Source organism: Apteryx mantelli, chromosome 3 (assembly GCF_036417845.1).
Source record: "Apteryx mantelli isolate bAptMan1 chromosome 3, bAptMan1.hap1, whole genome shotgun sequence".
Taxonomy (NCBI): Eukaryota; Metazoa; Chordata; class Aves; order Apterygiformes; family Apterygidae; genus Apteryx; species Apteryx mantelli.
This window is the reverse complement of record NC_089980.1, coordinates 139,837,812-139,862,853: the sequence shown is the minus strand read 5'-3', so window position 1 is coordinate 139,862,853 and position 25,042 is coordinate 139,837,812. Positions and strand designations below refer to the sequence as shown.

The 25,042-nt window shown below is 43.7% G+C and overlaps 1 protein-coding gene across 1 annotated transcript in view; it reads right to left on the bottom strand.

Moving 5' to 3' along the window:
- Window positions 1-24,742, bottom strand: part of ASXL2 (ASXL transcriptional regulator 2) — a 129,805-nt gene extending 105,063 nt beyond the window's left edge. Inside the window, exon 1 of the mRNA XM_067294494.1 lies at window positions 24,629-24,742. Within this exon, the coding sequence (XP_067150595.1) occupies window positions 24,629-24,685 (57 nt within the window). The 5' untranslated portion in view covers window positions 24,686-24,742. The remainder of the gene's footprint in view (window positions 1-24,628) is intronic.
- Window positions 24,743-25,042: the final 300 nt, after the last annotated feature.

Here is a 25,042-nt window from a genome sequence, read left to right as displayed (position 1 = left end):
CTGCATGAGCCACGCCATGGCAGGACTGCTTCCTATTTAGGAAAATAAACAGAGATTGGGACACTTCCATCCACAGCTGCCTTTAATGAAGAGGCACAGAGGCCAGGAGGCCACGGCCGGAGTGCCGCTCCGTGGCCATGCCGGGCCACTGTATTTCTGCCAGCTGCAGCCAGTCCTGCGCTGCAGGATCCGAGCTTCTTGTACTGGTACAACCACCACAAGGAAAAGCCATGGAGCCACCAGCTTTGTCTGCTCAGCACCACGACTAGTTTGCAGCATCCCGATAACAGCTGGCACGTCATGCTCTTTGAGAAACAAGTGTTTTACTGCAGTTCCTAAGTCTCAGCCTACTGAGATGAGCAAAGCAGTTCACATCCTGAGATGCAATAATAACCACGTGCTACTTTACAAGCCAATTCAGAAGAACCAGGTCCAAGGAGCTTAAAGACACTCTTTAAAAAATAGCTACACCTAAGCCAGATCTTTTATTTATAAGCCTTTGTTTACTCACTGTGTATTAAAAAAAAAAAGCAAAAAGCAACTACTTATCTGCCACACAACTGAAATTGCAAAAGTGATTTTAAAATTAAGTCAGGACTTATCAACTACCTTGCTGCTATGTTCAACATTAGCCGAGATCAAGCCAAAGAACAAACCAGCAAAAGCCACCACTGGATACAGGAAGAAAAAACAACAACAAAAAAAAACAGAACAAAAGAAAAAAAAAAGCAACCCCCCCCCAATCCCTCATTTCTTGAATATAGCTATTAATACTTAAAAGTGTCAATGTTCACTATAGGAAAAGCTGTATATTTGGGAGCGTGCTGCTGATGCTCAAATTTTGCTGACTCAGGTCTTCAGATACTCTAAGTTGGTTCATCATTAACAAAAACAGTTAAAGGATTTCTCTATTTTATAGTACATACTGCACTGCATCCTCAACCTGTCCTGGTTTCTGCAAAGCTTTCAAAAAATCAGGATCATCAGAAAAGACATTTCTTAATTTCACATCTTGCAACAGAGGCAGCTTTCTTAGAGAATTTATGGTGTGAAAAATTTGTTCATGTCACTGCAATTAAAGCATTAAATTTAAGAAGCAAGGTAAGCCAGAAAAGAGAAAGAATCCCCTTCAAGCACCAGTCTACCCCAACGAAACAAAATCCTGAATAAAATACATGAAAAGTCTCTGCTCTTCAAAGCGATTCTACTTGGTATCACCAACTTAAAAGCACTGGCCAGAGGGGAAGATCCCGTCATACCTCAGACCTACATCAGGATAAGCAAAAGCGCATTTTACCCAGGCCGTGCACAGAACGGAGAAGCAAGCTTGTAATTGCATCCAAATGGTTGAAGCACCTATTTGACACATGGTTCTTTACCTGAGGGAAGAAAAGCAACAGGCTATTTAGGCTTAACAGAAACAGACCATAAGCAATGGAATAAGAGGATTCCTGTTGCTGCGCAAAGTCCTTGTATCCCTTTAAAAAGGGGGGACAAGGTTGGAATGGGCAGTATGATAAAAACATGGAAACACTTCGGTTTCACCTCAGTGAAGATGTTTTAAGGCAAGAGATACTACAAAAGGAAAGGAAATTTGGCAGCAGAAATCATTTCAAGACTCTTATCTCTTGATACGGTTTTGCTGAACTCGAGCTCACAGTCCACACTGTACTTCAGGGCTCTGGGTCGGGCGACTACCATGCAATGCAAGAAAATACTCCTGCACTTGGCCATGCTGCCTACCATCTCTCCCAACTTTGAACATGCCATGCAGAAGTCTGCAGCATCAGGACTCCCAACACCTGCAAAGCTGCATTTCCAGCATTGCCTGGTACTACAAGAATTTTCCCGTAAGCAAGAGTCCTCCGAAGCTTGCAGGAAAGACTTACGCTATGGATCCGACCACTACAGCTCAAAAGCTGTTTGAGTCGGTCACAAGGATATCTCGGTTTCCATAAGCCAACCAATTTAGAGGTGAATTCTTAAATTGTACTAACACGTTCAGCTCAAGGTACGCTCCCACATTAAGTATATTATTATATTTTATACGAAGAAGATACCAGGCCTGAGTGTAACGGAGTGCTGCCAGGTGTTTGGGAACGGTTAGGTGCTCACATGCTGACGGCCGCTCGCTCAGGTGCGTAGCCTCACCGCTCCCCGCTCCGCAACCCGGCCGGGTGCACGACCTGCTCCGCACGCAACGCCTGCTCCAGCTACCATGCTGGAGCAAGGCGGGCTGAGGCAGAGATCGTTGCGTCAGCGGAGCTGGGTCCCAACCAGCAGGCACGGAGGAGGAGAAAGGACGGAGGTCAGGATGAGGCTGGCGGTGGAGGAAGAAGGGGAAGGTGCAGGCAGGCGTCCTCTCAAAGAGCCCAGACCACAGGCGGGAGCTGCTGAACCTCCCCGACGGGAGCCGGGGCCCTGCCAGGGATCGCGGGGATCGTGGTAATGCCTCCAGGAAGCTGCAAACCCTGCACTACGCCAGGGATCTACGGGGCAGAAATGATCAGAATCGGAGAGGTCACGTAAGAGAGAAGTGTGAGAATTACTGGATCGATGCATCAGTGCGAAGCACAAGGAGGAGGAATTTAAAATTAAAAGCCAAAACAAATAAATAAGCTTCCTTGGGGTTTTGCTGCTTTGGGGGTATATGGCATGCATTTTCCAGCATTGTTAACCCCCAAACTGAAAGGATCAGCCTACTGAAGCGTTCACCTGATTTCTAGAAAGCTTTTTAGATCAAAGTGGCAAAAAATCTCACTCTAAACCCGGTGTAAAAGCTGCCTATTCTCAGAGGGAGCTCTTAAGACCTACAGCAATTCTTATGCACTGCACTTGCCTAGCTGTAAGATAACCTACCCTTCAAAACCAAGGGAGAGGAGACTGAATAAAATGGATGTCTGTACACACACAGAAGGGTTTTGGTACTGGACATTGGTACAGTCAAGTTTTAATGCTGAAAATATGCCAAAACCCTTTCCGCACATCACTGAACCAAACCACCACAGTGCCAGTGCCCACTATCGATGTTATTTAAATCAATGTAGTCAAGAGAAATGTATGTGTAATGTGCCAGTATATCTGCAAGAAGTTGGATATTCAACTCCTCTGAACTCCTCCCAAATCTTTCCAGTGAGTAGGTATCTTTGATTAAAGAGTTAACCTGTTATTACATCTTTTTATACATAACTAGGTAGACTAGGTAGAAAGTTTTCCAGTGCTAGATTTTATTCCTTTTTCTTCAGTTCTTTAATAGAAGAGGAGGGAAACCATAGGAAGAGAATCCTTAAACAAAGCAGCATAAGAGCAAGATAAAAGCTATACTAATTGAAAACAGCTTAGGAGGAAAGCAAGGAGAACCTCAACTCTTACACCTTTGTGTTTAGTCTACAGTTACAAAAAAATAAGGGAAAAGGTGTTACGTGGGGAAGGAGTTAGAAGTTGAAGATTCAACCTTAGCTTAGGAGGGATCTCCACATACATAATTCCATCTAGATTCTTTCTAAAAAGATGCAAATTAGATTTATGCTTCCTTCTGTTCTTCATTTTTCTACATCTTTTCACCCCACCCAGCGTATGGGAATTAACTAAGCACTCCACCACTCTTCCTCTTTCCAGGTCCACCTGCTTTCAGCCCTAACTGCTCAGCAAATCAGTGGAAAAAAAAAAAATCTGGTAAGTAGAGATTTCCATTTAGGAAAGTTAGGCCATTGCGTAGCCACTAAAGCTCCGCTCTCATGACATCTCAAACATGCCACATAACCACCCAAATTGCACTGAGCTGTCAGGAATCGGGCACTTCTTTCCAGTGAAATACTGAAATGCATCACTTGCCTGTATATCCCTGAACATTACTGCTAACAGATAAGTCTCAAACATTTATCCCCCTGTGACTATCACCCCAAAAAAATCTGCTTCCAAGAAAAATTAAGCGTCCTTTTGCATGCACTGCTTGTGAAATATCAACCTCGCAAAACAAAACTTCAGCTGAACACGCAGAGAGCACTTTCATGAAGTCTACTGACTGAGGGCAGGTGCCGAGCCCAAGTAAGTCTCAGCCTCGAAGCACACCCATACAACCTGGCCTCGCTTTCCCCAAAGCAAGATTTGGGAAGAGGGGAGGACAGAAGTAATTTAACTCTAACACAGGCAACTGAGTCTATTTGAAACAGGAGGTAAGACAGGGTCTCCATCTCTACATATCCCTGGAGCAAGGGGATCTTATTTTGGCCAAAAACACTTCAGTGTGTTGGCAACAGCTCTGGGCTCTGTACCAGACCGCAGACATGCACAGAAAGAGATGCATCTTTCTGCCCTCCCAACACTGTTGGTTATCCCCCAGGAACCTGCTTTGGGCCCTATTCCCATCCCTGTAGCCAAAGGGCAGGTCTTGGGTTTCTTGCAGGCTCTCTGGAGCAGATCAGAAAGACGGTGTCACTACCGTAGACAAGCTTGTCAAACATCCACGTGAAGACTATGTGCCCTTATAACCCAAGGGCTGCTATTATTCCTTTGCCTGACACACACTATATTTCATGGCTTACTTCACTCAAACCATGAGCGCACTTGCAGACAACGCAATCGTAGTTGTTACTTGTCCTACCAGGGTGCCTGACAGCAGGCAAAGTGGGGGAAAATACAACATTTCAAGGTACACACCCCATTCATATTCATATCACCTCTTACCTTTAGAAGGGAAAGCTCAGCACAACCAGAGAATACCTAGCGATGTCCAAGTGGGAAGTCTTGCCAAACACGATGCATCGGCCAATGTTTACACCTATGTCATTGCAGTGCATCATTTGCAAAAAGTTCTGTCAAGTAGTTATATTCCCATTCCAGTACTCTTTCATTATTATTTCCAGCAGTTCAAGTAAAACCTTCTAAAACAGTTATCGCCCAAATCCATATAAATCTTCAATGCTCCAGCAGAGCACCACAGCATCACGATTTCACTGTTGAGGCGTGAGAAGCTTGCCAGAGACATTTTTTTCTGATGCCAGCTACCCATTCACTCTTCTCTAATGCCACTGGATTGTAATTACACTAAACCAGATGCAGAAGCAACCTATGCTTCCTAATTACCTGTTACCTGTTTCACATTCCAAAACCCTGAATTCTATAAAGAATAGAACTAGGAGTCTGACCTTTACCTGCCAGCATGAACAGCAGAGCAGAAAAAGCAATTCTGACAAAGCCGTTTCAGTCTCATCTGTCAGCAAGTTTCCCCCTGTGTCTTTTAATAGCCTCACTGCCTTGCCTAGCTATTCAGGCTTCTCCAAATTTTGAAGAATGTGATTTTCTTCATTAGGCTCAGCTTTCAACACTCTTGCACACGAAAAATTTCTACAGTTCTCATTAGGATCCGATATTTTACTGAGGCAACAGTAACATTAATATGGGTGTTATTAGCTCTTCTGAAACTTAAGTTTCATTGAAACAGCATGTGCATTTTTTCCAAAGTACCACACAACCAAGTTATCTGCACATCTCCATTACATTTCTCTTTCCTTCTTTAAATACCAAAATGAAAAAGCTAACTGCAGACTAAAATATACTCTTAGAAACTACAGGCCTGGAAACAAAGCTTCTGAAGACTTCCACTACTGTGGTTTTTGCAGCGGATTACATCAGGACCAAGTTCCTTCCAGTCAGTTTCAACTCCAAGTCTTTGGGAAATTTAACAACTGTTGAACCAAACCCAGTGTTCGGTGCTGACTACTAGACAAAGAAGGATGAGCATCATGACAAGGAATCTGCTCCATATATCACATGAAATGAATAAACATTGTCATTCACGTGTGCTAAGGTTTAAGACTAGTTAATAGCTTCAGACTATTCTCAACGCATCAAATTAGCATGCGCCTCACTGAAATGTAGTTACTCCACAGGCAGGCAGGATCCTTAGAAGGCTGCAATGAATCATTCATGACTGCAGGAGCTAAACCCCTTGTTAAGTGTATAAAAATACACTCCCTCCTCCAGACCTGTCCAGAATGACTCTCATTGGGCAATGCTATTAAGTGCTTTTTCCCTTTATAACTCATCCTTTGACAGAAATAAGATTTAGCCGTAATTTTCAATTTAAGTAGGCACTAAGTGATTGAGCAGAGTAAACTCTGCTCAAATAACTATCACAGTATTTCATGCCAATATTCAAAATTAAGCAAGACAAAAGCCTCATGGCAACTTGTGTTTGACTACAATGTTTTTTGTTTTGTTTTTTTAAACAGTGATCTATCAAGATTTAAGGGAGTAATAGTCTCCAAGATACGAAAGAAAACATCAATCCATGAATGTTTTCAGCAAGCTTTGGTAAAAAACGCACTTCTGAATTCTTGCTACTGGTTATTCATTTATATAAAGGAGAGATTAAAATTGTCCATTCTAATGCTTTGAGTATAATCATCTCTTGTAACTTTGGGCTTCTTTCTGGTACTTCTTGGAAACAGAATTTAAACTTCATAAAAGCCATGGAATCCATGGCAGCTTGAAAAGTTATTAGCTCAGTCTGCTGTATGCTCCGAGTGGCCATGTAGTAAAACCTGCCTATTATGTTACATCTTAACCTCGCATCTGACATGGATTTCTTACCTCTTAGTCACTCTTTTCTAGAAGGAGAATTCCAATTCCAGCTACAGAACTTGGAAATAGTAGCAAATTTCCTCATACACTACTTCAGTAAGAAATAATCTTTATGCAATGCAAGTGTTTTACAGAGAGAAACAGGTCAGCTATAAAAAACACAACCTGTATGTGAAATCCCTTTTCAGTCCGTCACTACAGAAGAGCGTGTCAGGCAGCGGCAGCATGCAAAATACTGCTTCATTCTGGCAGTAACGAGAGAGGAGTGAAGAGAGGGACTGGGAGGACTTGACCTACATTGCAGTATCTTTTCTACTCATCCAATTAGCTAAATGCTATTCAAGGTTTTAATCAGAAATTAGGTCAAGCAGGAATGGACAACACTATGTTATTAGAAACCAAGTGCCATTAAATACACAGTTGCATCTAATCATTTTACACAGCATTGAGGACTGTAGTGCGTCACGCCACTTTTAAGTGAATTTGACTAAACAGTAAAATGAGGCAAGATTTCAGAGAATTGGGTTTTAGCTCAAGGGCTCAGTTAGGCAATTGCAAAACTCTGAGCTCAACCTGAACTTAAAGGAGGACAGCACACTGCACCGCAGGAGTGGTTTCACGGACGCTCATTATTTGCTTCCTCTAAGAAACGTCACCGAAGAGGTGAGGCAGAACAAGAACACAGGTATAAGATATATAACATCGCTACTGAGTGGCGATAGGAACCTGGCTCCAAAACTGTCTATATTTGTGAACATTTCATTTCAAGGATACAGCCGCGTGGAAACTGAAGTACTGCTCCAAATAAGTCATTTTAATTTTTGCGAAAAACTTGTCCAACAGAAAGACAATGTGCGCTTCGCTTTCATGACCATCCTGAAGACTGCCACGTGGCCCCTCCACACTTTCAAAATTCCCACACAGTTGCTTACTACGTTTTGTTTTAAGTAAAGTTTGAAATAGTTTGAACAGTTTGAACGAAGCTTGACAGGACTATATCAGCTTCAAACACTAGGACAAGTTTGATGTCTAGGATAGATATCTGGGGGCAAAACCAAGTGACCATCTCTACAAAACAACTTAAAACTTTGTGACTTAGAGTTTACATACCTGGATTTAGAGAATGGCAAACAAACAAAAACAGCACTTAGGAAGCACGGGACTGAATGTAACATCTTCAGGCAATAATGTGTGTACGGGACGGGAAAGGGGATGGAAATCTGTCAGTGGGGATTAACAGATTAACTCCTACAAAAAGAGATCCTCCAAATTCTCTCTCAGTGCTTGAGAAGGCTGAGAAGTTATACAGAAGTAATCTAAAAGTGACATCAGAAGATCACAATTCTTACAGAAGAGACAACAGACTCGCTGAAATATAAGCGGCTAGGAAATGATGTCCCACCGTCACCTCTACAGAACTGAAACCCACAGAAAAAGAGTAAAAGCTTCTATATACACATTTCTTAGAGAAAGCTCTGGCTTTATGGCTTTCCACTACTATGGTGTCCATTCAATGGCTTTTGGGAAAAGCTGATGTTTAACATCCTGCAACTCCCATTTCATGCCCTTAAGACTACTTTATGTCTAACACTACTACCCTTCTGCTACTGGCTTGGGCTAGTATACTAGTATAGTTCTTCCATTTAAGTCTTCTAAATCCTTTTTAACCAGCTGTTTGCTGGCTCTAATGATAGATAACATGTAAACTAAAACTGGAAGATGTACAGGTTAGTCACTAACACACACTCAAACCAAAAATCTAAGTTCAGAAGTTACAGTACCTGTGGTTTCATTTTACAGTCTGTTCTCAGTCCTGTGGGTTAGGACTGCAAAGACTTCCTGAACCGCATCTGGCTGTACCTTCTGGTCATCCTGCACAACGCAAGTCTTGGGAATTTGGATGTAAAATACTACAAAGTTGCCATTTTTACACGTATAAGCCTTATAAAATATAGATGGACCTAAGCTCCCAATAAGTATTTGTTGGAAACAAAATTAAATATTTGAGTTTTTGTAGTGGTGCCCAAGTTTAGTTGGCAAAACAAGAGCTCACGACAGGCAGCAAGGCTCTCCCCCTATACATCAGCAGTTCCTAACAAGAAAATAAACCACCACAGCAATCGGAAAGCAAACACCAAACAGTTCAGAGTCCCAGGAACATGCGTACAGCAGTCCCACAAGGGAGGCTCAAAAATAAACCATCTTCAGAAAGCCACCGTGTACAGGACAAGGAGCTAAACTGAAGCTAGCTCTTACTTCCATCAGGTAGCATACCAGGCCTGCTAGGAGGATTTTTCAGTATTTATATATGAAAACATATATGCATTAAAAAACAGTGTGACCAACTACCAAACTTACACAAGTTATTTTACTTAACTTACTGCAAAGAAACTACATTTGTCTCAAGTGACCGAATGTACTGTTAAGATGCCAGACTTCTGTGAGCTGATGAAGTGTCCGTGCTGATGCTGAAAGATGGGCCTGCACCTTCGTCACATCTCCCTTCCTTCAGGCTGCATGAACACTCGTGCTGACAAGGAGGCAAACAAGATTGGGGATCTAATCACAATTAAAGAAAAAAGAATTGCCCTGTGTGTTAGAACAGACCAGTTTTACAATTAAGTTTGCCAAGCAGCTTCAAGCACTCATGAGACCATGGGAAGAGCCCAGTGCAAAGGCAGAGCCCTGTACACACCTCCTGTCCTGCAGCAGCAGCTTCAACAGCTTGGAAACCTGTCTTCGACTTGCAAATATCACACAGGAGTTGTAGGAAGTCGGTAATTACATCTCTTGTGGGGGCCAGTCTAGAATCCTAGCAACAGGATTATCCTTCTCCTATTAAGGCAAGGACACAGTCCAAAAAGGAGAAGGAAAAAAACACCACACATTCATGAAAGCATGCGTTACAGACAAAATATAAGAAAGCGGCACAGTGTAGCATTATGGATTTGTTAATGTTTATTTGGAATACTATACTTCCCTTAAGGCTTTACCATTCAATGCAATAGGGTTTGAATCGGGGATCACTATTCAATATCTTATGCAAACATTTGCAGGTTGTTTATATACATCCAAAAAGTCAAAGCAGCTGCACTTTTTCCCCACCACACATTAGACCGTAGGTGCTTGTGCTATGCATGGAGTCAACAACACATTCACTTTAAGGATGATCCGGAAAGACCAAATTGACTGGCACTGCTTCAGCCCTCCCATTTCGAGAGGCACAGATAGCAGCCTTTTAGCAACACAGCTGACAAAAGATAGAGGGTTTCTGTCGGAGACTTCATAAATGCCTCTTCAAGCAAAAATTGTCTTTAGTCATGAACACCATTACATTAATTCTGGTGGCTTAAATGCATAAGCTTAACTGAAGTCACCAAAACAAGTGACAGCTGAGTAATATTTATTACTAACAATGAGAAAAATCTCATCTGAAACACCGTCTCAAAATTTCACTAGGTGCTAATAAAGCTTGAGATACTTCTGGTCCCCTGACTTTTAAACTATGCTACCTGGATTCTAAAATTCGTCCTCCAATACTAGATATCGGAATAGCATTACTTATCAGTTTTCTGAAGTATAGTGAAACAGTTACCATCTTTTATCATCTTTTCTCCTTGCTGAAAAAAAAGGTTCTCTTATCCATTTCAGCTTCCACATTAGTCGGAGAGCTGAAGTCAAGGTGCCTTGGGAGGTTCATTGCCTTCTGGTCTCAAGTCAGAACCTGCACTAGCTCACAACTTGCACTTGTGTTTGAAGAACTGAAAGGTGAAGCTTTCTATCAGATGAAGCTATCTGTCCAGCTAATCTCCTTCTGCAAACAGTGCATTTGCCTCTAAACAGAAGCACCTACAGCCCCTCACAATCGCCTTCAAATACCATTTGATAGACCTTGAAATTTTTGAAGTTTTACTGCAAGGGTGACAGAGCACCGGAACAGGTTGCCCAGAGAGGTTGTGGAGTCTCCATCCTGGGAGATATTCAAAACCCGCCTGGACGTGATCCTGTGCAACATGCTCTAGGTGACCCTGCTTGAGCAGGGGGGTTGGACATACACGATCTCCAGAGGTCCCTGCCAACCTCAACCGTTCTGTGCTTCTGTGAAACGTTACCACGAGAGAAGTGTCAAGCACCGACAATTTCTTAACACTGCCCAGCAGAAAAGCTCGGTGGCTGCTCTGAAGTCACTGCTTAGACATGCCCGCCGTACCCCACAGCCTCTGCTCTGTGCCCTTCTGCCCTGGCTCAGTCGCCCCATGAGACAACGGCTTGGGCGCTGCTTTGTTCATTAAGTGCTGCAACCAAGGTTGACTATTCGCTTCAGCCGTTGGCCACTGGCAGATACAGTGAACAAGAAATGCTCTTCACCGAGCGCTCCAACATCAGAATTGGGGAGCCCTCTCCGACCCGGTAGGAGACTGGGTGAAAGCTGCTAGCAGCACTACCGCATGCGGCGGGTAGCAGCAAACTGCTGGCATCGGTTGCCGCAGGAGGCGGCTTCTCCCAAGTGCATCCCAATTCTGACAGAATAGGGACATAGTGTTTCTATAAATCACTAGTCAAGATTCTTAATTTAAGTGATGTTTTATATAGAGAAATTATACATCTCCTACCTCTCTGCTCTTCTGTGTTCTTATATGAGTAGCATATAAATACCTATACCTTCCACACGTGCCGACACAAGACAGCTTTCACAATTTTTTTTTTTTTTTTTTTTTTTACCCCCACCACGTGGTGGGGAACTAGTGGACTACCCTGCACCTTACATTTCCTTTTCAGATGTACTTGTTTTAGGGGAGCATCAGCAGCGTAAGCACAAATCCAGACGACTACGAGGCACCGTTTGGACAGCGAAGCTCACTGATATTCCGTCAACTACGCAGGAACAAAGGGACCAAAATCCAGAAAGTTTAAGACAGCAAATACAAGAGTATCTTGATGAAAGAAACAGAGGGATAATCAAATTCCATGCAAGACACCAATAACTCATAAAATTCCACTGTAAAGATAAGGAGTGGGAGCCCCACAGATGACAAAAAGCAGTGGGAGATGTACAAGACTTGGGGCAATCTCTCACTTCTACGTAACAGAGGAGTAAGGTAGCTGCAGTCAAGGGTCGCAGACCAAAAGTTTTTTTAGACCGGTTCTTGCCAACTAGAGATCTAGCCAGCTCTAGAGCATTATTTGGTCTCGGCATGAGAATCTAGTCAGCATTTACAATTAGACAGTATTTCATGCGGTTGTTTTGTGAGTAGCCTGATAGGTATCTTCCGGACATGCAGAAGTAACTACCAAAACTGGACAGAAACAAAGACCAACTAGAATTTTACAGAACTGTCAATGCGCACAAAGTCCCAGCTTCAGCTAAGCTACCTCCCTTTCGGCCTCCAGTACAGTGTCAATTATACATTAGCCATTACTGAAGAGTCTAATTAGCCTTCCGCCACGCTTTCCTGGGCATCTTAGCCTCCAGCTTTTTAAATATCCACAAAATGAGAAGACACAGATGTGATCTTGAAAGTTAGGGCTAACTAGAGCAATCAGATTTGCACGTTCAAGTAACCATGAAAGATACAGGTAAATGACTTGAGCCAGGCAGTTCTTTGGGAGGATATTATTTTTCCACATTCCTTCCCCTACAGCAAAGAGGAAACCTTAATGCTCATTCTTTCCTTTCAGCACTGGAAAACATTCAGTGGTATAGAGCTCTAAAGTAGACATTAAGTCAAAGATAGCCAGGAAGCTTCAGCAGCCTGAAACATCAAAATAAAAGGCATTTGAATTACACTAGCTGCTTGCTTAAGAAAGGTATATTTGCAGAGAACCTTGTAAATAAAAATAGTCTATTACTGGGGTTAAGTGCTCATCCACAACTCAAAGCTTTGTCAGAGAGATCCCACTTTGCTGCAAAATTTCCATTTCCATACCAACAAGCTGAAAGCTGCCAGCTCCAGCAAGGTACAGTACTCCCCTGCTCACATTTTCAGCATAAGGAGAGTATGGAAAACCGTTTCAGAAGCATCTCTTTAGAGGAGGCACTCCAAGACTGAAGACAGCTATCGGTAACACGGTGGCGTTCTAAAAGCAAGTATCTTCTCACATAGCTTTCAGGCTGTTAGATAACTGTATGTCTTGAAGCAAGAAGGGCCAAATGCAAAGATGCAATTTTGGAGGGTTTTTTGGTTTTTTTGTTTTGTTTTTAACTTCAGCTAGTTTTCTAAAACATATTTATTTAGTGAAAGAAAACATACCCAAGTTCAAGTATGAATAAACTCTTCCTGATTAAGGACAAACCCATTAGTGCAATTCTGACCACACTTCTGACATGAGCCACTCCTGCTATTTTCTCAGCCTTCTAACAACCACCTCAGCTTGCAAGTTCAGACGGAAACAACTCACCGAATGCTCTGTTAGGAGCTGAGCAAATAGATTCTGAAGCCCTGTAGCTGCTTCTAAGCTTTACACCAAAGAGAAAGAGACTTTACAAGTGCCCGTATGTGAATACTTTAAAACAGAGATAATCTAATTCAGTGAGACTTTAATCTGGGTTGAAACTTTAAATCACACTGTTCTAAATGAAAGTAAGCACAGTTTTTCATATAACCTGCACCTAAACATTTTCATGTTTTCCTGTATATTAACCACGGAAAGGTGATTTAAGTGATGTTACGGTGGTACCACGAAAGAAACGCTGACTTGTTCATGACAGTAAGAAGAGGATCCGATCATCAACTGGGGGGCTAAGATGAGAACTGAATTAATTCTAGCTGATACACTGAAAGGAAAACTTAGGAAAGGACAGAGATCGTGCCATTTTATTTCTATGACAAACTGCATAAGAAGGTATTTGCTCACCCTCTGCCACCAGAAAAGCGATAGCCACATTTCATAAAGATAAAACAAGCTTCAATTTCAGTATTTCCAGAAGTAAACTGTTCTCTAATGAGCAAGTATATGAGAAAGCAGAGCTACATCTATTACTGCAAATACCTTTAGAGAAGGAAGGACTGCTACAGGAACTCCTTTCATCAGCACACGCAGTCTTACAGGTGATTTTTTAAGAAGAAATGCTGGAGATGGATGCAAATTAAATATTGGTAATCAAAGTGGGCATCATACATAGTGCAGTGCCTTTCAACATATCTGTACCACCCACTAAGTACTTGGCTGGAGCTGACCCTGGAAGACTCCCACTTGAAAGCCTCTGGGCTCTCAAGATGACTATGGCTAGCCATTTTCAACCCTTCACCCTGCTCTATAAATTATTTTTGAAGAAGTTACTGAAAGCGTTAGGAGTTGCAAGATAGACGCGTGGCAGTGTCCAAATCCAGTCAGGCTTGCCACGATGGGAGCCCGCGCTCTGCAGCTCGGCGTTCCAAGTGACAACGGAGCACGTTGCAGTAATCTGGCCTCAGACGTGGGGGACACCTGTACCTTGGAACAGGCACCAGCAGGAACGGGCCGGACGTTCAGCTCGTCGCCCCAACTAGAACATGCACACGTGCCGTCTTCCTGAAGCGTGCGTGGCCTGACAGGTTTGCTAGCAAGGGATAACACTTCAGAATGGCTTCATGCTTACAACATTGGTATTTAACGAACAAGCGACAGGCCGCTTTGTTTTTGATGTGATTCCGCTGAAGCATCCACTCCCTGTCGCTCGAGATTGCAAGAGCCACAGCTGCCAAGAACACTAGCCTCCCGGAGCTTTCAAGCAGCCACAAATCTCAAAAATGCTCAGTTTGTGCACCGTGTGCCAGAAAACACATTTAAAAAAAGAGAGAGAGCAGATGAGTTCTGTTGATCCCAAGGGATGACAGAGTGGGACAGAACATAAATGGAGCTCAAAAAAAGCTTGTGAAGAGCAAAAACGCAAGCCATAAGAGGTAATGTTTATCACTGTGTCTTATGAGAGACTTAAGAGTGAGTTCAAATCTCCCCACATGGGAAGTGGGGAGAAAACAAACAAAAAATACCTTTTTCCTAGCAGAATGTTGGCCGCAGGACTTGTCAGAAAAAGAGTAGGGAAATAAAGAAGTGATCTTATCAAATGAAGTTTGTATTCAGAATCCTGCAAAACATAAGTAAGTTCACTCAAACTCCAGTATAGCCAGCACAGTTATCAGAAGGAAAGACAGCATCTAATGCGTATAACACCATTAACAACAGTTTTAGGACAACATGTAGTTACCAGCAACAGCATTGAACTATTTTGTGCTCTTGAAAATAAAGTTTTATTCTGGAAATTCAACTCTTGCCAAACAAAAGTTGCATCGTGGAAATGAATGCTGTAGGACTCCTTGGTTGGAACTTGCCAATGGTCATATCAGTTTGTCCTTAAGTGAACAAAACCACCATTTAAATGAGGATTCCTTTGGACGTTCCTATATAGAACTACCACAGAATTACATAAAACCAAGATATCGTCCATCTGCGAGGCAAAGGTTATGCTTACTTCATAGTGTTACATATGGCAGGTACAGCTGTTGCACTTAAGCTCTTTTATGCTCTCCGGTTCTTTCAGTTGAAGTTTAACTGAAGATAAAAGCACACTGCAACCACCAGAGAGCTGGCAAACAGATCTTAATCCTGTTGCTACTCAACTGCATGACAGCTTTTATATATGTCATAACATAAATGCCAGACACAAAATTCTTATTTAAGCAGGTGGGCATTTATACAAGCCAAAGGTCAGATAACCTAGCTGGCTGAATAATTTCACACACTTTTTTTTTGAAGGTGCAGAGTTTACAGGTGTATACATGGTTTTTGCTAGGCAAGTAAGAAATTCCAACTGATGTGAGAAAGATCAGGAAGTTAATCATGCAGGTTTGTAATCGCACCATCCACCGAAGAGCTAAACACCTAACTAGTGCAAAATTAGATTTCATTTCAGTATCAAAATACACCCAGGTCCTAAACAATTGCCTTAAGAGAGCTGTCATTTATTTCCCCTAACAGGCAAACGTGATAAGATTGCAGTCATATTACTACATTCAAACGCATTATACTACGGCTACCACACACAACACTCGGAAATACTTCTGCACGAGAACAGCAATCCAAACCACGTTTAGTGACACAAAACATGATTTGCTCTAAAAGTAAAGGAAAAAGAATGAAACTGTCTGTAGGCAGTTAAGTTTTACCTGCAGGCACCAAATCCTAGATTATTTATATATTAGAGTTCTAACCATTAAAATACAGACCTTCAGTACACATCTGAAACCCAAAGTATCACCAGAGAACAGGATTAAGATCTCATTTATATTGACCACTCCCCCTAATTTGATATCACCCATGAACTTGCTGACTGCATATGCTGTCACTGTCCAAGTAACCAATAAAGGTGTTAAACAATATCAGCCTCAATATCAAAACCTGAGGAACGCAGTTGCCAGTTGAATTTTGTGTAGCTGAGCATAACCATTTGTGCCTGGCTGTCCAACTAGTTTTTCCATCAACCTTACAGCTTGCTCATCTAGTTGGTATCTCACCAGTTTGGTTATACGGATACTATAGCAAATCATGTCAAAAGCCTGGCTCAAGTCAACAAGTAAACAACATCCACTTTTCTCTCCCCTTTCACAGAACCAGTCATCTCATCAGGTTGTTCAGTTTAGGCACAATTTACTTTTGATGAATCCATACCGGCTGATCCCAGGTTCATTTTTCTCCTTCATGTGCCTAGAAGCAGCTTCAAGGAGCATCTGCTCCATAAGCTTCCCAGGGACTGAGGTGAGGATGACCAGCCTCTATTTCCCCAGATCCTCCTTCTTGCCCTTCCTGAAGACAAGCAGGAAATTTTCCCTCTTTCAGTCATCAGGGGCTTTCCCCACTCACCACAGCCTTTAAAGACGGTAAAGGATCACCTTGCAATGATGTTGGCCAGGAGCTTCCTCAGCACCCCGAGGGAATCTTTTGTGCACAGGGGAAATGTAAGAAACATTTCTAGTGGCTTGAAATTGGCCTGAACACTTAGCACTAATCTGTATATAACAGGGCCATTCCGGGGCTGGATTGACCCTCTCTGATTATCCAGCATCCTGCTTTCAACACTGAGATTCCAAGGGGAGAATACAGGAGCAGAACAAGCATGAAATTTTACTTCCCAGGATGCTCTCCCATTCTGCAATAGTATGCAGTTAGGGACTTTGGGAAAGAGGTGGAGTTTCCAGATATTCAGTAACCTGAAAAAGACTTCCCCAAGCCCATGTAAACCTTAGCATCCACAACACCCTGTAAAAGGGAGTTCCACAGTTTACACCTCCTCCCGTGTTGTTTAAACCCGAAGCTAGCAGGTGGTACTTGACACTCCTTGGCTTTTGCACTGAAATACTGCAAAAATCTTTTTTTTTTTTTTTTTTTAAACTTGATCTTATTGCCACAGGTATCAAGAGATAAACTCACATGTTTAGTCCTCTGCATTTTCTTCTCCACTCAACTCTACCCACACCAGTCATATTTCTCTATTTCTGTATAAAGAATAAGGAGTTTCATAGTATCAGGAGAACATAAAAGCAGTAAGCATAACTACTTATCCAATTTCTCACATTTTATTTGACAGGCCATCAGTAATAACAGTGACAGTTTATTTTCAATATATTCTAACAAAGCAGCCTCATTTTGGAGGAAGTGAATTCAGATCAGACCTTTTAAGAAGATTCAACTGCTGGGAGCAGCAATGACATTTTAGAGAGATGGGCAGAATTACACAAAATGGCTTGACTGTTCCTGGCTCTCTAAACCTTTAGTCCTCAAACAGTCCAATCAAACTAACCATGCAATTGCAGAACCTGACAACCATACAAAAAAGATGGATAGGTCAAGCATCAGCTTCTTTTTACTAATATGGTATGCTTTAACATGCATGGTAGGCAAGAGAGGCACACGCAGAATTGACTCTAAAAGCCACAGTATAACCTTAAGTATTGGCATATTTGGGCAGTAACACCCACCTATTAAGTCAACGTTATTGTTTTAGCTTGGATCAAGAGAGAGCTCATGATGCGACTCTCCCAAGTTTCTCCACTTACTCTGCTGGAGTTCACTTTCCATAGGAGCAAGTATAAGAAGCAGATTCCTTTTGGATGAAACTAGCAGTGCACCTTTCAGTTAGAGTGCATCTAATATGCAAGTCATTACTAAGAGTTCAGCTCCCCACCCCTCTGCAGACCAGACCTCAGGAAGTCTCACTAATGACATCTTCAGGAAAATATGCTTCTTCTTGAAGCCGAGGGGGGGGGAAAAAAAGAAAAGAAAAAACCACACTTGCACTGAATGTAAGGCATTTGTGAAGAAGTTTACCACTGCTTCAATTATCTTGTCAGTTTTCCTCCAAACAAGCTTCAAGCTATTTTAATAGCACTACTTGACTTTGATTTTGCACAGAAGTATTTAGAGTTCCTGCATGTGCTACCGCAGGACACAGGGTGCCAGGCAGAAGAGCGGCAGGAACATACCACGTATTCGACTGACGCACAGAACAAGGCAGACACTTTCCCAAACTTCTGATTCGGAATTTGCCATCGCATGTATCCATATTAGCCCTCATTCCTGCCGGCTGCTGGGGATCCCCTGTCAGGCCCAGGTATTCTGCGTTTCCTCTGCCTCGTGCCAGCACATCTGCTCAGCGCGGGGGGAAATAACACGCATGGATTGTGCTGAGGGTTATAATGTTTTGCTGAAGACAGACTCTACTACCGCTTCCCGCAAAGCGAGGGCCAGCCCTGTCTAGTGACAACATAAAATTAACTATACCTTCGCACAGCGCTGCATTAGTGTCGTCTCCATACCTCAGTTGCAAAGCCAGCAAACAAACTCACTGACTTCTGGCCAGGGCAGCACTTCCGCAGTCTAAAGCGGTTGGTACGTGTTCCCCTATAACTCGCAGGGATTTGGAAGCCTTTAAGTCATTGAAGTCCCCAGCAGAAACACACACTTTGACCTGGAAATTAATTTCTAAAATGACAGACACAGAATTGGATTACTTTGATTGGAAGAATGACAGATTCTGTAGTCTCCTAGCCTCACTAGAGCAATGGGTTATTTGTCCATCTCAACCTTTCCAAATTCTATTGCCATATCATTTTTTTTTAATTTCCATTTGGGAAAAATTGTCTATTTTTTTGATTCCCAATAGGTGTTTAGAGTAATTTTCGGTTCACTAAAAATTTTAGCATCCAAAAGAATTCATAGCAGAGGATAGTAGCCACACTGGATCAAAACACAGTTTGTATTCGCAGAGCAATTGCTGACTGTGCAGAAAGATCCTTAAAAAAAATAAAGACTTGAAAAAAATTCAGGAAGAATACAACCAAGTGCTACAGTCAACAAAAGATAAATATGACTAAGTAGTGAAGAAAACTGCAATTCTTTTAGCCTCTGACAAAGTGAAGAGGCTTTTGTTCTGCCTTGTGCAGCCATGAGTTTATGTCTATAGAAATATTGCCCTGGTATTTTCCTAGCCAGCAGAGTCATAAATTAAGCATGTGGCAGAATGATGCAACATAGACGGCTTGGTCACTGGGCCGATGGCTTTCAACCGCTCTATACCTCCCCACAGAAGACTCTGCAAAAACTTTCGACAGATGTAACTGAATTAAGCCACAGCTTCTTGTGCTCAGTCTTCTGCGAAACATGTCTTGTACCTGGGCATAGATTTAAGATGGGGAAGTAAGCTATGATTACTCACAGGGGATTCTAAAAAAAGTTAAAAAGCAAACCTTAGCTGCTTCAACTGTCAGCTCAATTTGCAAGTTTTGTTTAATCATTTAACCTTCTACAAAGCTACCTCACTAAAAAGTGAAATGCTAGCTCTCAAATTCAACAGCAAGGGGCCTGGGCTCCAAATCACCCTCCAGATTTGTTCCAATTGATTTCTTCATTTCACCAGTCCTTCAGAGATTTGATCACTCCACTTCAAGCATCATTTGCATTTTGTACCCAACTAAGCCAAGTACTACTTTTGTCTGAAAAAAGTCTGCAAGAACAATTCAGCTCTGCTGACCTATAAACTGAAAAGCTGTAGCTGGACACTTGAAATAACTAGAAGCAGAAAATAACCGCATTGGCTACTAGGCTGATCAGTCCCTTCCAGTCAGCCTCAAATTATTCTCAAAACACTGCCATTGTTTTACAGAATCCTCTGAACTTACGTATATTTTTGCAGTAGTCTTTGAACCTTTGTAGATTCTCAATTTTGGGTATAAGAGTCAGCAAATGGCTCATGTATTTGTAGGCAAGTAGGCAACTTCCTACAGTTCAGGCTCTTCCATCCTCTCTTCTGCATATGCCTGGTAACAGAAAGCAGGGAAGAACGGCATTCCTCAATTCCTTCCTCTATTCTTTTCCTCTATCACTTTCCAGAAGATTGTACCTTAATAAAAGGGCAGTCTTAATAAAGTCAACTTGTAAAACATGCCATTTGCTTCTCTAGCGAATAAGCTTTCTACCTGATTTTGCCTTTACCTTACTGCCTTATCTTGTTTGACATAGCAGTTGAACACGAAATCGGATCTTATGTGCTGCAGTATCAGTTTCAGAGACAGCCTGCCTTTTCATTTTATTTAAGTGGATAGAAGTGACCCATACAGACCTCTACAGCAAGAGAGGAACAGGCTTCACATCACAAGAGTCGCCACAAGAAGCAGCACAGCGACTTGCAGTATAACGCCAGCATTCATACTCAATGGATAGCTGTGCCTTCAAGGAATTCATTGCAATGTGTTTATGATCTATTTGCTTACCCAAGTGCTCTCTCTCACTAGAATCCTTCACCTTCCACTGCCAACAAAAATGTCAGTTTGACTCAACAGAAAATCAGCACAAAGGAAAAAAAATACCGTGGCAGCATCTTGATCTCACGAACAAATAGCATGAAACATTGCATTTTGCACTTTTATGACATCCTGGCCAAAGAGCATTTATAAAGAGACAGTCTTCTGCAACAGCATTCGGTCCATATTCAGACAGCTCCTAGGCCTCGACATTTTGAAGCTGCACAGTAGAAAAATATTTTGTCAAGTCACACTTGGGGACTTCCCATGAAAAACAAATACCAAATTTCTTCAAGCTTGGCACATGACAGTGTACACTTTCTCCACACACACGAAGCACAAAGACAGCTTGTTTGTGGCTTGTGTCCAGCAACAGGATTTCTCGTCCTGATTTAAGCAGGCCACTAACACACCACAACGGCCAGTAGGTTACGGCGCACTACCACATAACAGAGCAGACGACAGGGAAAGGTGCACAGGGCATTCCGCTATTCTAGAGATCCCTTCCTGTTGTAGGAGGCTGCACTGAATATAAGGAAGAGAAACAGCAACAACCCAGTCCCTCAGTAACCAAAAAGAAAGTGCAGAGCTCTCTGCTGCATAACACGGTCTTGTTACCACATTCACGAGCGCAGACATAACATTACACACCAGCCCCCTTCAACCACAAGCACTGTGAATATCAGCTCACATATGATAATAATGCATACCCAAATCAGACCAAAGCAAGTGCTACTGCATATTCATTCTCATCAACCTGCACCAGCTGTAGCGAGCATCAGTTACAGCCTTCTAGGAGCCACTAGAGCTCCACAGCTACAGCTGCACCAGTTAGCTAAACGATACTGGGGCACAGCACAGGCACTGACTCGCCGTCCACACCATTAAGTTAGTAGCAAGGTCCCTGCCACAAGACTTGCCTGTGAGATTACGAGCTGAGCCCAGACCAAGTTCCCAGCACAGTCCAAAAATTAGCACAGGCCTGTGCTACCAAATGCAGTCACTGTGTTATGAACACTAAAAGTTTAACGACATGGATATGCATAAACTGTGGGAGGTTGCCTCAGGGCGAGAAAACAAGCCCTGAAGCTGTTAAGTTTACCCATATAGACATAATCTATGTATTCTAGTCTTCAGCAGAACATACAGTTCAATACACAGCTGAGCACAGAACCAAGTCAGTGTTGGTATATCCTCTCTCTTCTCTAGACACACCGTCCCATCGGTGTCTTTCTGCAGGTTGGTTGCTTAGCTACTAGACTGTTTCTGAAGAGTGCACGCAGTCCAGCGCGTTTATCTCAAACTTGAGAGCTATATAGTACCAGCCTCTTACCTTCGTGAAGCTTTTTACTTTAACTGTTGGGACACCCAGCCATTGTCCCAAGAAAAGTCACAAGTTAATAGTCATCTGCAGCTGCGCGTTTGCTGAATGAGCCAGGAAATAAGAAAAAAAGGTTGTTTATCAACAGTAACTTCCTCCCCGAATGCACTGCCCTCACAAGGCACTCTTTCCTTATTTTACATTATAGTTCTGCTCCAACTAATATTCCTAGACATATAAGAACAAGAATAGTTTGAGCCCTACTGAATCAATCTTATCCATATACCTACCACCTACCCTAGGTCTTTTTGTAATCAAACAGAAGGACCATACTTCTGTGGCTTAACACCTGATTTAAGACCAACACCGCAGTTTCACAACAGTCGAATTCAAAGTGAAACTACCTTGGCAATCCCTGCCTTCCCCTCCACCATTCCCACCACCTCTCTTGCACTGGCAAGCACCCGATTCCAGATAGCTGGTTATAAAAACTAAACCAGCAAAGAAGCCAAACCAGAACCATAATAACAATAGTTTTCTGCTGTTTTAGCTCCCTGAACTACCTACAAGCACCAGCGGTGAGGCGACAGATGCAGCAAGGAGGCAGACACGGGACAGAATCGCCACAGGAACATCAGCGTCGACGACCTTGAGCTGCTGTTCAGTAACCAGCACAGTGCAGCCTGGCAGGACAGCCACCTTGATGGCTTGCCAGCAGCAAAAACCGTAGCCCCCAAGCCCCCAACCCTCCGGCTGCCACGATCGCTTTTGACTGTTAGGGCTCACTCCACCCCACAGCGAGCTAGCACAGAGAGCTAAACCAGCAAAGAAGTAACCCCGCAAAGAAGTGCAGAGATGCAACACCACACTGAACATAAACTGGAAGACTTTCCAAGTTTGAGGCAAGTTTTATATTACCTTTCATGAGGAGAACAGAATGCCTGAGCGTTGCCACATTTCTTAGCGTAGTTGTATAACATACCCTGTGAACCTCAAGCACTGGCAGCTGAAATGCCAATACAAGTACACAAGCTAGGACAAGAATCAAGAGACATTATTTCCAAAAAGCGCAAGGGAACTTTTTGAAGAGAGAAAATGGGATTGGAGTTTGACCAGAACATTTTAACATTCCCACTGAAGCTACAAATAGCAATATTTGCCAAAACGGAGGTTTTGGCAAGCATTTAGTCATCTTTTCTTTTTTTTTTTTTTTTGGCTACCCTTGCCATGAAGCTAAATATGCTACCTAGGATACCAAATAACCTTCAATTTTGATACTTTTCAGTGCAGCTTTTCTAAATATGTGTTTTAGCACTGAAGTGGATTTTAAACAGATCAGTGGATACAGTATGAACAGTGATGCATGTAGGCAGATAAAAAGATCTGGTCACGTGGACACCCTGCACATGAAATTCTTCCATTCTACTTTGGAAACAAGTTTTAAAAGATGCACAAAAACATATACAGAGAAACCAAAACGCCCACTTGTGGGATGCATCCTATATTCTCAAAATAGTTAACTGCACCATATCCCTTGAATGAAGGGCAGCTATTTTGATGCCTTTCAAACTGTAAATACAAGGTCCAAATAAATTACTATTTATGAAAAGAGTTAGTGCTTGCAACTCTCAACCGCAAATACCTATTTACATTTGCTTTCTAGCCAGACTTTTCAAGTCTTGTTTTAACAGATACCTCTTCTAGAATGCTTATGATATAACCAGAACTCCTCCTCCTCCTCTCTATTAAGTAGATTTGAATCTCCACTGCAAATGCAGATATTTTACAAGCACATGGTGTACTTTCACAATTCACCGCTCTGTTCCACTCCTCCTGCAGCATGCACTTGTTCAGTTTCCTCTATCTCGTGCTTCTCCTGACACTTAAGTTCCCTTTTCATTTATCCATTCTCTAACATGCAGGCTCCAAGCAGAAACTACATGCAAGTTTGTCTTGAAAACAGTATAGTAACAACGACTACTAGACTTGAAATCAGAAGATAAAAGTTCTCCTTCTAGGGTTAATCACTGTATGACAAGAGGCAATTCACTTGCCCCTACTGCAACAAGTTCTCCTGTGTTAGAGACATTAATACACTGAGAATACTGAAAATCATAGTACATGTTGCTTGTTTTATAATATTATTTAAAAGTCTTACTACTCACAGCATTTTGCAAATGTGAAGAGGAAATCCCTTCCTGAGGGGTTTCCTATTTAAATTTGTGTCTAGAAACGCTAAGCAACTGGAGAACAGGTAGAAATTAAAGAAAACCCTGTTCAAATGAAAAGCATGAGGACAAAGTTGCGAGCAGAGACAGATTAACTGCCCATGCAGACCCCGCAGTATTTCCTTTCTGTTTGAAAAGCCTCATGTTTTCCCAGGCTCTCTCTTCAGACCCACCTGCTGCCAGGCACCGAGGCTCTACTGACCCTTCTGCTGAAGGCAGCGTTGCCCGCGGCGGGTGACACAGGGCTTCAGGTGGGACTAGGGACACAGCCCGGCCCACGGCAAAGCCACCGGCACCGCAGCCGATGCCTGCTCACGAGCAAGACTCCACAGCTTCGGGAAACAAAAATAAGCGTTCCCGGATCGCCCTGCAACAGCTCCGGTTCACCACCACGCACCAATTTAAAAGTTGGCTCAAACCCACGAGCGCGTCGCCCCAGCTCGGACCGCGGCGGCCCCGCGCGAGCCCCACGGGAGGCGGCCTCGCACCCCGGCAGCCCCAGCCGGGGACGCCGGGCACCGTCAGGGCGCCGCCAGGGCGCCGCCGGCTCCTTCCCCCCCCTCGGGCACCGGCCGCCACGGCGGCAGGGAGCGACAGGAGCGGCCGCCCCCCGCAGGAGGGAGCCCGCACGACCCGGCGCAGCCTGGAGGCCTCTGACCCGCCCCAGCGGCCTCCGGGCCCCGCCGGACGCGCTCCCCGGCCGCGCGGCCTGCGCGTACCGTGCGGGCGGCCTCTGCCCAGGTCCTGCCCTTCTTCCTGCGGCCCTTCTCCCTCATGTCGGACGCGGCGGGGCGTAGCTGGCTCCGAGGCTCCCGGGCGCTCCTTCCGCTCGCGGCGGGGCGGGCAGGGGGAAAGGGAAGGGGGGGGAGGCGCGGGGCGCCGCGGTGCCGGAGGGCGGCGGAGGGAGGGCGGGAGGGCGAGCGAGCGAGCGGGCGGCCCTAGGTCCGAGTGCTCCCAGCGCCGACTCCCCCCGCGGCCGCCGCCGCTGCCATATTGGGATCCTACTGTAAAGGGCCGCGGTCATGTGACCCCCCGCCCGCGTGACTCCTCCTACTGTACCGGCCGCGGGGAGGGGCGGGGCCGGCTGCCGGCGGGCCCCGCCCCGCGCCGCGCCTGCGCCCTCGCCCCGCCGC